At 33.1% G+C, this 13,785-nt stretch overlaps 1 protein-coding gene across 1 annotated transcript; it reads right to left on the bottom strand.

Annotated features, from left to right (window-relative positions):
* Positions 1 to 4,836: 4,836 nt before the first annotated feature.
* Positions 4,837 to 9,669, bottom strand: LOC137810706 (hydroxyproline O-galactosyltransferase GALT6). Its single transcript, XM_068612113.2, has 7 exons — positions 8,680 to 9,669; positions 7,537 to 7,769; positions 7,168 to 7,458; positions 6,924 to 7,052; positions 6,640 to 6,813; positions 5,661 to 5,768; positions 4,837 to 5,476 (listed from the first exon to the last, which is right to left on the bottom strand). Exons 1-7 carry the CDS (start codon positions 9,464 to 9,466, stop codon positions 5,267 to 5,269), a joined length of 1,932 nt encoding a protein of 643 aa, XP_068468214.1. The 5' UTR covers positions 9,467 to 9,669; the 3' UTR covers positions 4,837 to 5,266.
* Positions 9,670 to 13,785: the final 4,116 nt, after the last annotated feature.

The raw sequence follows: 13,785 nt of genomic DNA, 5'->3' as shown, positions 1-13,785 counted from the left end.
TTGTTAATTAGGATATGGTTCAAGTTAATTTGTTTTGAAATCTCTTTTGAATGTTTTTTTTTTCAAAACTGTGTTAATTTTAATTAGTTGATTCGTATTTTAAATCAGTTTGAATAGCTTATGTTTAAGTTTGATGACTACAATAACTATTTTAACAAATTAATTTATTGTATCAAGTGGTTGAAAATACTTAAAGGATTTTAAAGATTTATTTTTTTCTTTTATCTTTTCTTTAGTAAAAACAATAGTTATTTTGATAAATGAACGGGTTTTTTCAATAGAAAATGAAAACAATCAGTTTGTTTTAAAAATGAATTAAAGAATTTTATCATAATGTTGTTTTGATTTTCAAACTATCTTTTAAATTGATTTAAACAGATTTTATTAAATGATCAAACTAATTTAACAATCTTTTAATTCTATATAAAGATAACTTTCTTTTCATTTTAAGAATAACAAATACAAGAGATTATAGAATATTTTTCAAGAGAGAAAATCAAAGAGCATTAGAATCATTCTCGAAATCTTGGATCATTGTTACAGTGTGAGGTAGGTTATGGGTTATCTTGTCTACTGTTCTTCAATTGTTTAAAACCAAGGTGTATTCTAAATTTATTATTTCATACTTTTTGTGTTGTAAATAGATTCAAACATGTTTCTAAAGTTTATGTTTTGTTAAGGGTGTTGTATGTTCTTGAAGAGTTCAAGATCACTACTCTTGGTTGTTTTTGTAATCTAGTTTAATTGCATTAATGAATTTTCAGTGGTGTGTTGAGTACTAGATGTAGCTCTTGGTTAAGAGTGAATCAATACAATTCTTTTGTGTGAATTTTCTCTTCCCTACTATGATATTTGTGATATATATTCTTTTCGGTGTTCTGCACACAAAACAATCAATTGATTTATAAAATCAACAGGTTCAATTTTTGTTTATATAATTGTTAAGCTTTTTATATCCAGTAGTTGAACAGATTAATCAATTAGTTTATTTAATTGAAGTTTTCAAGAAAATGGAAGCCAATAATCAAGGACAAAAAGAGGTAGAGGCCCAAGTGGTAGACGCTCAAGGAGTCAATAGCCCACCTCATAGGCTTACAAGAAGCAAATTCAAGGAATTAGGAAATAGTGGAAGATTGTTTTCTCTTTTGATAGTTTCTTGTGTAATAAAAGGTGCTTAGAGGGAAACATTAGACACCTCTTTTGTAAAAGCATCTTTAGGCTTTAGTCTAGGAAATTCTAGAAGCTTGGGAGTGAGCTTAGTAGGGGGGCGTGAGCTTAGGAGCTTTTTGGGTAGCTTAGGGAATAAGCTATGTAAATGACCGACCCTTGCTCCTATAAAAGGAGGGCTTAGGTCCTTCATAATGCAGATTGGAAATTGGATATAGAGAAACTCTACTCAAATTGAGAGAGAATTGTGTGAGAACTTTGTCTTCTCCTCTACCTTGTCTTATCTTGAGTGCCTTGGTTCTCTCAAGTGGCGGCATTTGCTCACTTATCTTGGAGCCTTCACACTTCAAGTGGCGTGACCATTAACCAAGCTCTCCATTCTCATAAGTTCCTCTCTTCTCCATCTTTCCTTTCATTTCCATGCTTATATGAACTACTAAACATGTCTTAGCTTCTTTCTATTCGGTGCTTTGCTTCCTTTTCACTTTATGTTCGGTTCATCTCTTTTCTAGCTTGATTTGTTCGGTTCATTTCCATTATTGAGCAATTTAATCGGTTCATTTGTATTCTTACCTCTTTTAATCGGTTCAATTGGCAAGAAATGGGTCTTCCATGTGAGTTTGGTGTTTGATGCAAGTTTTGGTGAGTTCTTGAAACATAGAACATTGATCCAATTCTATTAAAAGTGCATATTCATTCTCCAACTCAAGTTGATTCCATAAAATGTCAAAGAATCATTTACATCTTGCTAGAGGAATCATATCACACCGGTAATTGCAAAAGCTTTGCGAAAACAATTCACCTTCCCTCTTGTTTCAAGCCACGTATTCTAACAAATATGACAACTACAAAACCTAGTTTAAAGGTCATCTTATGCACCCATTGAAGTAATTTATCTCGCATACCAAATACCTACACATATGCAACACATTTTTAGAATATCACATGTCACAATTCTTCAACTATAATTAATGAAAAGACACTTATCTCATCAATTGTAAATGGTCGAACATAGTATCTTCCAACCAATTCATCTTGAGATATCACTAACTTCATAATGTTGGACTCATCCATATCAAATAACTTATCGACTTCGTCCAATATTTTGCTCCATAGTTGAGATTGCATCTTTATATTCAACAAATACCACTAAATACATCACATCACATTTTCAATTATAAAGAAAAAAATACAAAGATTCAAAATAAATGTTAAAATTTCATGCAATTATATTTCGGAGAGAATTTGAAATAGAAATATGTATTCTGGATTCTACGTTCCAAAATACATATTTGTATTCTTAGATTCTATGTTCTTAAATATATATAAAAAAAAACTTATACCATTTTAAAATTTACAATAAAAAAATCAGGGAGTTGTATATTATGAAACTTAAAATGAAAAATGAAAAAATGTAGACTCATCAAAACCAACTCCAGCAACCACCTTTCAACTAAACCAACACCATCCCAACCACCAAGAACAAAACCTGCAAAATGTTCCAAACCAACACATTACCACCTACATTGGACATTTATTTTCGAAAGGGCAAATTGATCATTTAATATTATATAGGAGTGCAGATTGAAATTCTTAGGTGTAGAATGCAATTACAATGTTCATTACCAAATGAATAGAATTTCCAAAAATTATAGAAAAACAATCAAAATAGCACAAGTCAAGTTAAGACCATTTAAAGAATCTTGGTCAAACCCATTTAGGAATGAATTGACAAAGGACAATTACTTCTTACCCCCAATCAATTGCTTCATGCACCCGACAAACTTTTTAAAACCTCATTTTGCCTTTGTCTTCTTTAACATTTGGAGTTGAAGCTTCCGGACGTCCATGTCCGTAGAAGGAAAATGACTTACGGATATCATCATTCGGAATAGGGTTTTGCATAGCGGATGTACATATCCGGAAGAGTTAAATGTGTTATGGATATGGAGATGCGGAAGTATACACACAACCTTCTGGACGAAGCCATCCGCAGTAGATAAATCACTTTCGGATAAGAAAATCTGAAAGTCAAAAATCACTTCCGCATAAAATTATCAGGAATGCACAGGACATGTTAAAACTCACATTGTCTTCTTTGGTAGCTTCGTTCTCTGTCGTTATCGAACTCCCTCACAGACAATGCCTCAGTGACCACAACAATGGACGTCCTTCGCTCCTAGGTTTGTGTTCGTTGAAGGGCTCGTTCAAGTGAAGCTTTTGCTGCCTCAGAGGAGAAATGCGAACGGGAGAATCGGAAAACGACGGTGGCTGTTGGGTTGAGTGTGAAAACGAAAACGAAGAAGGCGGTGACAGCTGCTGTTTTGCCCACAAAATGAGGGGTTGGGTGCTGTGATTGGGTGCAGATTTCACTTAACCTAATTTCGATTTCATTAAGGACATTTTAGTATTTTTTTTTCTGCATATACAATTGGGTGTCAGTCTAAATTGATTGGTTGCAAAGAGAATCAGCCTTGACAAAGCTTCAAATAGATTTACCAAAAAGAAAGTTCGAGATTTTTATTTTATAAAAATAATTTAAATTATTAAAATTTACTTAAATAATATATTAATAATTCATTTTGCTTTGAATATAATTTTTATATCAATATTAGAGTAATTAATTTTATAAAATAAATTTATATGTATATATTGATTCTTTTAGAAGACTAAAAATTTAAGGAAATACATAAAAAAAATAGACTTTAATGTTTGGTAACATTTATATTTAAAAAATATATAAATATCTTTCTAGGGTCAACTTGGTTGGTCAGAGTTGACAAAATGAAAACGGAACAGTAGGGTTTTTTTTATTACTTTTACGTGAAAATATAAATATAATAAATAAATAATCCCTGTTCAAAACATAAAAAAAGAACATAAATTTTAGTGATGCCATTTACTTAAGAGTATAACACTTTTTACTGTTAAATACTAATCTATCTTTATATTATAAATTAGAATAAAAAGTTTGCTGCCAATTAATTATTTTTTTTATTTTTTTTTTCAAAATTGAATTAATAAAATAAAATGAGACACTTTAGGATGTCTCAACCCTTATAAATAAGTCATATCAAAGAGCATAAACTTTGAAGCTGCCCCTACCCATAACAACACTCTTACACAAAATAACCTTGTCTTTTAGAAAACAGTCCCGCCCATAACAGAGTTGATTCTAAAAAAAAAAATCAGTTGAGGACAAAACTTAAAAATTACAAACATAATGAAACTTAAAAATTGCAAACATAATGACTAAGTAAGACTCTATCCCTGCCCTTTTACAACCTTAGTCTCTTAACACTTTTGCCTGCTTCCCACATAATTATTCTTAATATCCTCTCTTTATTTTAGAGATTTTTTCACACTACCTTTTCTAGTAGCAAAATATAATTCTGTCAACCATTGCTTAACATTCTATGTTTACAAGTATATTTGATATTCATAATCATCTACTTCTTTAAATTATTAATATTCTATCCATCTTTAAATTAAATTCTAATATTTTTTCTTTAAATGTCAGTAGTTAAATGTAATCTTTTATCACAATTTAAGTTATTCACCATAAAAGGACATTGTAAATGTGTATTGATCAACAACTATAAGTGCATTTTATCTTCTAAAATACAATCTTTGTCTTGAGAGAAATAAAATCCACTCAGTAAATACCTGTTCAAGGTGAAAGATAGCAACTTGTTTAATGCATGAAAGAACATAGGAAAATGAAGTGAAAGCAGAGAAGTAATTTATTCTGCTTCTGCGCCATTTTGCTCCATGTTACAAATTTACAAACCATTGGTTTGTTCCTTTACCAGAACCCTGTAGCATCCAACTTTAACTCTATGTAAGATGTACCATGATATACCTACACCGTCTATTCTTTTAGGTGGAGGGGTATGGATCAAAATAGGGGGAAACCTAAAACATAAAAACTTGGCACAAGAATCCTCACCATTTTCAAGCAAAACCCCCGAAACCCCCCTCTTCAGAAAAAGTTCTTATATACAGAGCTATATTATAATCATGGATCTGGCCTAACTAGCTGTGCATTTTCCTTTCACTTTCATCTTGTTCTACACATCACCTATACCTACCACATTTGTCATCTCATGTTGCAACAGAGTGGTTTTCCTTGATGTTGCAATTTTTCCCACATGCATGTCATTTGTCTCGGTGATTGGTAATGTGCAGTGTAGTACTCTTCAATGCACCCAAATTGACAGAACTTCAAGTTGTGCACATACTCTACTGCTCTTGTGCTGTTGAACTGCTCCACCCACATTCCCATGCTCACGTCCTCCATTTTAAATAACTGCACCATGTAAAAATTGGGTATCATCAACAGCCAACAACTTCCTTCAGTGTATGTTAGAATTAATAAAACTGAGATATTAACTAATCCATGTGTATGCATGCATGCAAAGACATGCACATATACACCAAAGCAGAAGATAGAAATCAGGAATAGATAGTCAAGAAAATGTAACATTGCATACTTTTAATTTGCGCTTCTCGAATTCAGATACAATGAATTGAGCAATGTTAGCAGAGACTATGTAACCTGGACCATTGGCATAGATAGGATACTCTTCCTCTACCCATTCCTGAAAGTAAAGGACAGAGACAAAAAAGGGTCAAAAGAGCCTCCACAATTTAAAAAAAGGTCAAAATTAATTATATGTTTTTAACAATAAAAGGCCATAGTTTTCAAGCAAAATACACCATGAAACAGCAAAAGAGTCAAGGAAACAAACCAAATTCAAAACATTCATATTTCAAATAAACATACAATAAAAAGAGAAAGAAGATGTTGCATAGAAAAGAACCCAGAAGGTTGAGAATTAAGAATAGGGATGATTCAGAGTTCTTCTGAGTGGAGCAATGAATGAAGGTGGGTGCTGTGGGAAATACTACTGGAGATAGGTGGGGAACGGCTGAATAGTGTTGGTGTTGCACAGTTGAAAGAAGCAAAGGGTAATTACATCCAATGAGCTTTTCTTAGATTCTAAAAAGGGAGAGAGATCTCACCTTTGCCCCTAAAAGTCTTCCCAAAATCATGCTGATTAGAGGGAAAAAATGGATATTAGAAAGTTTACTCTAGTGCTGCTATGGCTGCTATTAAAAAGTAGATCGTTATTCAAACTTGGAGCAGCCCATGGCAACTCCAATCCTGCTATAGTATAGTGTGCTATAGATAACTATGCCACTAATAAACTGATTTTAGCTAAAAGGGGAAAATTGTGCACCAGCATTAATAACACTCAAATAAAAGGGATACATTTTTTTATAAAAGAAACAATCAGTAACCGTACAACCAGTAATGAAAAGTTCAAATTCTGGTACACTGAGACCACCCTACAACATTTCATGATAATTACAGAATAAACACACAGTAACAAAGGCGAACTGTATGATTATAAACAGATTTCAAAATAGAGATCCGTACTTCAAGAGTAATTGATATGAAAATTGTACCTCATAAGTTACAGCCCATTTCCCGTAGCGAAGAGGCCTGTGGTGGTAATTCATATTTCCCATGTAGAGACTTCTATCAGTTTGAGCTTTTCTTACTTCATTTACGATAGAATCCACTCTGACAAATGTGTCATCATCACACTTCATGATATACTTAGCAGCCACTGTATGAATCTGCAAGAAGCATATTCAATAGCGGTAAATGATTATGCAAGCTAAGAGATGATAAAATATTAAAATATGTACATAAATAAGCAATATTCAACTCCTCTCTCATCACTCACCCCATATTCACAGATAGCTATGGTCTTCAACACAACAAGGTCATAATGATCCATGTATGGGACTATAATAATATCACCGAAATACTCTGCTTCTTTCTTTATGTCCACATTTATATCCTTCCTCGCATGCTATCATATGAAAACGGAAAAACAGAAAAACAGTAAGATAAAAAACACTACATAATTATTATAAATAAAAAAATTATCATTATTTGGGTGTGTAGATGATGCAGTGATCTTTTACCAAGGCTACAAAAAATCGAGCCACAACATGTGAAGATTTGATTAGCTTGTGCTGCATCCAGGACTTCCTCACAGCCATCCTTTCAGCAAAATGATTTCCAGCAGAAAGAATACCAATGAAAAGATCCACATTCACATTGTGAAGAGGAGGAGCTTTCCACTGAGGAAGCAATTCAAGATGCATCTGAGGAGCAAAGCTAGGATGTGATGTAGGTAAGGAAGCAGCAAATATAGAGTGCACATCAACATCCCCATTTATGGATAGTCCAGTAGCATCCTCAAGAGCAAATCCCTGTGAAATATGAATATAACACAAACATGTAAGATATTCATGCATTCCTACAGAAGGAGATAAGATTAGTGTACCCACCGTGCGATAGGGAAAGGATGTCACATGCCTTCCATCCACACTAACATGGTACCCTTCCAAGCCAGCACTTATGGTCAAAACAAATAACTTACCCTCTGCAAAAGGATATGGCCAATCAACTGTCACCTTCTTTTTTCTTCCTATCAATCTGTTCAACCACCATGTTGTTTTCCATTCTTCAGAACGATTGTTGTCATCACGAATCCACTTTTCACATTTTAGATGTCCATCAACTTCACAAAAAAATAAGAAATTTTCAGCAAAAACAAAAAATGTCCCTTGAATTAAGACACACAGCAGTTAAAGAAAATGCAAGAATGCATGCAAGATGTCCACATTCACAAAAGAGAATGAAATTGAAGACTACAGAATGAAAATCTTCTAGATCTTCTCTTTTAAATTTAAATTCGAGATCCATTGACATTCATCAAGTCAGGGTATCCAAAGTCATCATAGACAACAACGACTAATGCCTTAGAACACTAAGGGAAGTTAGCTACATTTTGTCATTTTGTTGGGTTAAAGACCAGGTCAAAATAGTCCAATTTAACATTGAAAAGATGGGATCAAAACTAAAACCTTTTTGTCATTTCCAACTCAAAGCACAGACAGTCCCCACTCTAAAATCAACTCCAATGAACAAAAAAGAGTCCTCACTGTCAACAACACAAGCCATCCCACCATGTGAGGTGGGCTACATGGACTCCCCAATGCCATTTTGCTCAGTTAAAAACCAAGTCAGGATAGTCAACATTTATTAATTTAACAAAACACAATGGTTCAATAATGTAAAAAGATAAGATCACATCTAAATCTGTTTTACTTTTTTCATCTGACACAACAAACAGTCCCCATTCTAAAACAAATTCACGAACCAAAGAGTGCCCCCATTGTCATTACAATGAAAACCCCAAAATCCACTTCCTAACCCACACAGTCGGCAAACTCCTCATCCCAAAACACTTGCCACTAACGTCCACGCACATTATCAGAGTGAAACTTAAATTCTGATACGAGACCAACACCCAAAACATGGACAACAATACTTCACCTAACCTTTGTCCTATCCTATGAATTTAATAAACAGAGAAATGATGATAATATAATAATAAGACGTTTAAAAAACCTTAGAAAAAGACTCACCAGTTTCCTCATCCGCACGAGACTTCCACCCCTCGCACCTGAGAGCAGAACCCCACTGCATCCTATAGCAAGTATTCTGCTCAATCACAGGCTTCCCACTCCAATCCCCTCTCAACCTAGGATTGAAATGCAGAATCCTCGGCGGTTCCTCTTTGTCCACAGCCTTCAACCCCTGCAACTCCATCATGAACTGCGACACCATCACCGCCTCATTCCCCTCCCTAACTACCGCTATCTTAGGGTCCCTCTCCGCATGCGCCCACCGCGGCGTCCCCACCACCGTCACGTGCGACCAGAGCGTCAGTCCGCACGGCAGCACCATCACCCCTTTCCCCCGAAACTCCGCCCCGGAAACCGAAACCGAATTCGGGCACGAGTCCGACCCGTTTTCAACCGTCACCTTTGCAAAGCTCTTCACTTTCCCACTCTCCACATCCCCCCACAGCTTCTCTCCAGCGACCCACGCGTGCCGCGCCACCTTGTGCAGCTCCGAACCCTCCGAGAAGCTCCCGTTGAACATCAAGGAGGAAACTTTCTCCAACTTCAACCCTCTGGGCCCGCGAATTTGTACCCCATGATCCGGTTCTTCAAGCAAGAGTGGCACGGGCATGGGCAATGCGTCGGTGAGGAAAACAGCGCCATTTTCGGAACCCAACCCGGCTCTGAAAGCGAGAGGGATTTCAAAGCTCATGAAAAGCAAGTAAAAGAGCATCACCACCATGAAAATCTGAAGCAGTGTGAGCCTGTTGGGCAGAACAAACAGGTCTACTTTACTACCCCTCTTCATTTTTTTGGACCCAGAAGAACAGAATCAATGGAGTTCCCTTTGTGAAAGCTTGTATAAACCCTAAGGAAGAGAGAACTGAAGTTGTACAGGGAAGAAAGTGGAAAAGCCTTCGTCTTGTGTCAATCACATGAGTGTAAATGCTGAAAACAGGGGAAATTAATGGATCAATGAATCAAATGAAAAGCTTTTGTTATGTTGTGCTTATTTGTGTAAAGTTTTTAATTCTTATTTATATTATTATTATTTTTATTTTTATTTTTATTTTTATTATTATTATTATGGCATAGGAAATAAAGGTGAAGGAGATCACAGTGGCTACTATGGCACTGTGCTGGTGGAAGTTGGGGCTGTTCTGTTTATTTTGGAAGCTGAAAACGACATCGTCAGAAGGAAAAGTGGGCCACACCACACAGCAATGTAATGCAGACATGGAATGCAGATTTCATGATCAGAATCTTTTGTCCTCACTGTACTAAATCAAAATTAATTCTATTTCATTTTTCTATATCTCATAAAGCTCAAAAACTGAAAATGATTAAGTAATTATTTTAATGTAATAACTCATACAAGAAAAGCTTAATTAAGTTTTAATTCAATTATACATAAAAAAAAATTATGACTTTTAATTAAGTATTAACTATTTGATTTTGTACTTGAGAAAATGATTATTACATTATGTAAGGATTGAGAAAAATAGTCTTAGAGTAGAAGTGGTAAAATTAAAATAATATCTGAATATTTTATTATTAAATTTAAAAGATATAAATAGAAATTATGTTATTCAGGTTTCATTTTAAAAAGAACCATCATCTCTCTAGAAAGTTCTTTTCCTTTCCTCTCCCTTCCCTCTAAGATTCTGACTTCCTCGTTCATCAGATCAGAGTCCTTCATCAGATTCCTAACAGTGAGTACTACAAGACTGTCCGATCAGAATATCTGATAGAGTAAATTTTTGCTCTTCTCTTTGAGTCAAATTTTGAACTTGTTAGGTTGTTTTTGTCTTTGCTTTGCATGTGACCTTTTTAGCTTCAGGGTTAATATCTGTTAGCTCAAGGTCCTAATGATATAGTTAGATTTTTTATTAGGACTCTGTGGTGCAGATTATGTTACCATTAAGTTCTTGGTGGATTTGGAGCTCTTAGCGAATATTTGCTAATTTTTAGGTAAGGGAAGCTAGCCTTAATTTCCAATAGAAGATTAGGCTAGAAGATCTGGATGTGAGGATGACGTGGTCACCAGTCTCAAACTTTCTTCCAGAATTGTTTGTTTTAAGTATATTAGAAATTGATTGAGATTTGAATGTGAAATTGATATATGGTTGTTGTTATACAATTATAATGTTGTTAAGTCTGGGTTGTTTGATTTAGAGTAATTTCAGCTATAGCAGAGACTTTGTTATTTTGTGTGCTCTCTGGTGTGATTTGGATCAAACTAAACTATCTTCGTTCAATCCAAAATTCTTAGGTGCTATCTGGTGTAATTTCAATCAACCTAAAATATTTTCGTTCAATCCAAAATTCTTGGGTGCTCTTTGGTGTGATTTCGATCAACTTAAAATATTTTCGTTCAATCCAAAATTCTTAGGTGCTCTCTGGTGTAATTTCGATCAACCTAAAATATTTTCGTTCAATCCAAAATTCCTGGGTGCTCTCTGGTGTAATTTCGATCAACCTAAAATATTTTCGTTCAATCCAAAATTCCTGGGTGCTCTGTGGTGTGATTTCGATCAACCTAAAATATTTTCGTTCAATCCAAAATTGTTGGGTGCTCTGTGGTGTGATTTCGATCAACCTAAAATATTTTCGTTCAATCCAAAATTCCTGGGTGCTCTCTGGTGTAATTTTGATCAACCTAAAATATTTTCGATCAATCCAACAATTCTGGTGCTCTCTGGTGTCATTTCGATCAACCTAAAATATTTTCGATCAATCCAAAATTTATGGTGCTCTCTGGTGTCATTTCGATCAACCTAAAATATTTTCGATCAATCCAAAATTTTTGGTGCTCTCTGGTGTCATTTAGATCAACCTAAAATATTTTCGATCAATCCAAATTTTCTGGTGCTCTCTGGTGTAATCTTGATCAACCTAAAATATTTTCGATCAATCCAAAATTTCTGGTGTCATTTAGATCAACCTAAAATATTTTCGATCAATCCAAAATTTTGTATACATATATGGATATTGCTATTATTATTATTTTAGCATAGTTTATTTTGGATTACTATTGTTAAATAACTTTTTGGATATATTTGGATTGTTAGAAAGTTTAAATTATATATTATGATTGAATGGTGTATTGATGTGTTAAATGAAGTGTGCAATGATTTCAAAGTGTGATCAAGACATAGTATTTTCAGGAAAGGAAATATCGTGTTGAGATTGTTGTTAGGGTGTATTGATCTGTCAGGCCCGTAATGAGACATCCTGACTCTACTGATATAATGGAATCGCATAGATGAAGTTATTCAGTTGGTGAGAGTCGATGGAGGTTCGTATGACTTTGTCTGGGGTTTGAAATATAATCTGGTCTTTGAGGTCATATGAATTTACCCTGTCATACGAGATGATGAGATATTGAGATGTTTATGCGCATGGTTGTGTGGATTCACAACGAGTAGTATGACAGGTGCAGGTCTCAGGATTCTAATTTCAATACACGAGTCTTCTGGAAGTAGAGTCAATTGTCTATGTGATATGAGTCAGTGGAAGTCTGACATGTGAAAGATGAATATTGAATATTAATAGACACTTGATGATTTGAGAATTTGTGTGACACTTGATGATTTGAGAAATTGTATGAAACTTAATGATTTATGTTTATTAATTTCAAATTGAAATTATATAGAATTTTGTTTTATATAGTTAGTTTACCCTGTTATTTGTTTGTGTTGTTTCTTATCTGTGATGATCGTGTATTTACACAGGAGCAGATGATGTTACAGGTGATTTTGAGCTCCTCCTCAGTGAGAAGCTGGATGATGAAATTATTTTAGTTGAAATTTTTATGTAGATTTTAAAGTTTTATGAAGAGAGATATGTTTTGTAACATTTTAAGAAAGAGTGGTGGATATATTTGTATTATGTTTATATTTTCTTTTTAATATTTTATACAAATTTTAGTTTTTAGATGTGTGAAAATCTAGAGATGTTACACATTACATTATTATTGCTTACTATTCACATAATTGAGTTTAATTTAATTTTGTCTCAAGTGACTATCTAGTTTCAATTTGTACTCACAATATAATCAATTTGAAAAGAGGACTAATGAATATCTTTAATCATATTTTTTTTATAAAAAATTATATGGTTTTTTCTTTATTAAAACAAAAATTAAACTAACCATGTGGAGACAAGATTAGTGAAAAAAAATTATTATCCAAGATTATAATAATATTATGTTTCAGAACATATTATATTTCAGATTATAAAATTAATTCATTATATTACTTCAATTAGTGGTAGGAACTTTATTATAACATATAAAAAATTAGATATATAATATTTTTTTAATAGAATCTTAACTCAAAATACCAAAATTTACAAAAAGAACTTAAAACTTAATTATGTAATTTTTTTTCATGAATAAACAATGAAGATATAAAGTAATAACTATATCAATTAAAAAATTTAAAAAGATATAATTTTAAAAATTTACTATAAATGTAATTAAAAATATTTAAATTTATAAAATACTTAGAATATAATTAAGCCTATAACAATTATACAAAAGAAAAAAAGAAGAATATATAACAAGTAATGTAATAGAGAAAAATAGGTAAAATAATATTATATTATATTTATATGAGTTCTTAAAAGTATCATTATATATATGTATATAATAGTTTGAATTTGAAAGTTACAAAAAGCCTTAATAAATTGTAGTCGAAAGCATAGATTTCTTGAAATAGAAAATTTCTTAAAGTGTGAGCAGAAAGTGTGGTCTCATAAAATATACTATAAAAAATGGTTGATTTAACTAAGGCATGAAACTTTGCTTTCATGAAATAGCAGCAAAGAAAAGAAGAGATGTGGTGATGAAGCACGCAATGCGTTCTCCGATTGCCACTTGTATCGGTGGTCAACTTTTCATTCCTCTTCTTATTATCATATAATACTTTTTAAAAATTAAATAATATTCTAAAGAAGCTACTACTCAAAACATCAATACTTCTATTTCTATATCTATCTACCATTTAGATGCTCATCCAATTTACTAATTATCATCTTATTATATCCTATTACAACTCTTTCTAGGGTGTGTTTCTCTTCAAGAGGGAATTTCAAGAAAAGGTAAATAATGGATTTTAAGAGAAA

Source organism: Phaseolus vulgaris, chromosome 2, assembly GCF_051622355.1.
Source record: "Phaseolus vulgaris cultivar YP4 chromosome 2, ASM5162235v1, whole genome shotgun sequence".
In the NCBI taxonomy this organism is placed as follows: Eukaryota; Viridiplantae; Streptophyta; class Magnoliopsida; order Fabales; family Fabaceae; genus Phaseolus; species Phaseolus vulgaris.
The sequence above is the reverse complement of the archived record's forward strand: the minus strand, read 5'-3'. Positions and strand labels throughout refer to the sequence as shown.

Coding starts and splice junctions, on each gene's coding strand:
- LOC137810706 (XM_068612113.2), bottom strand. CDS start 9,466: ATGAAGAGGGGTAGTAAAGTAGACCTGTTTGTTCTGCCCAACAGGCTC. Junction 7,053..7,167: donor CTCGATTTTTTGTAGCCTTG/GTAAAAGATCAC, acceptor TTCATATGATAG/CATGCGAGGAAGGATATAAA. Junction 6,814..6,923: donor TAGCTATCTGTGAATATGGG/GTGAGTGATGAG, acceptor TGCTTCTTGCAG/ATTCATACAGTGGCTGCTAA.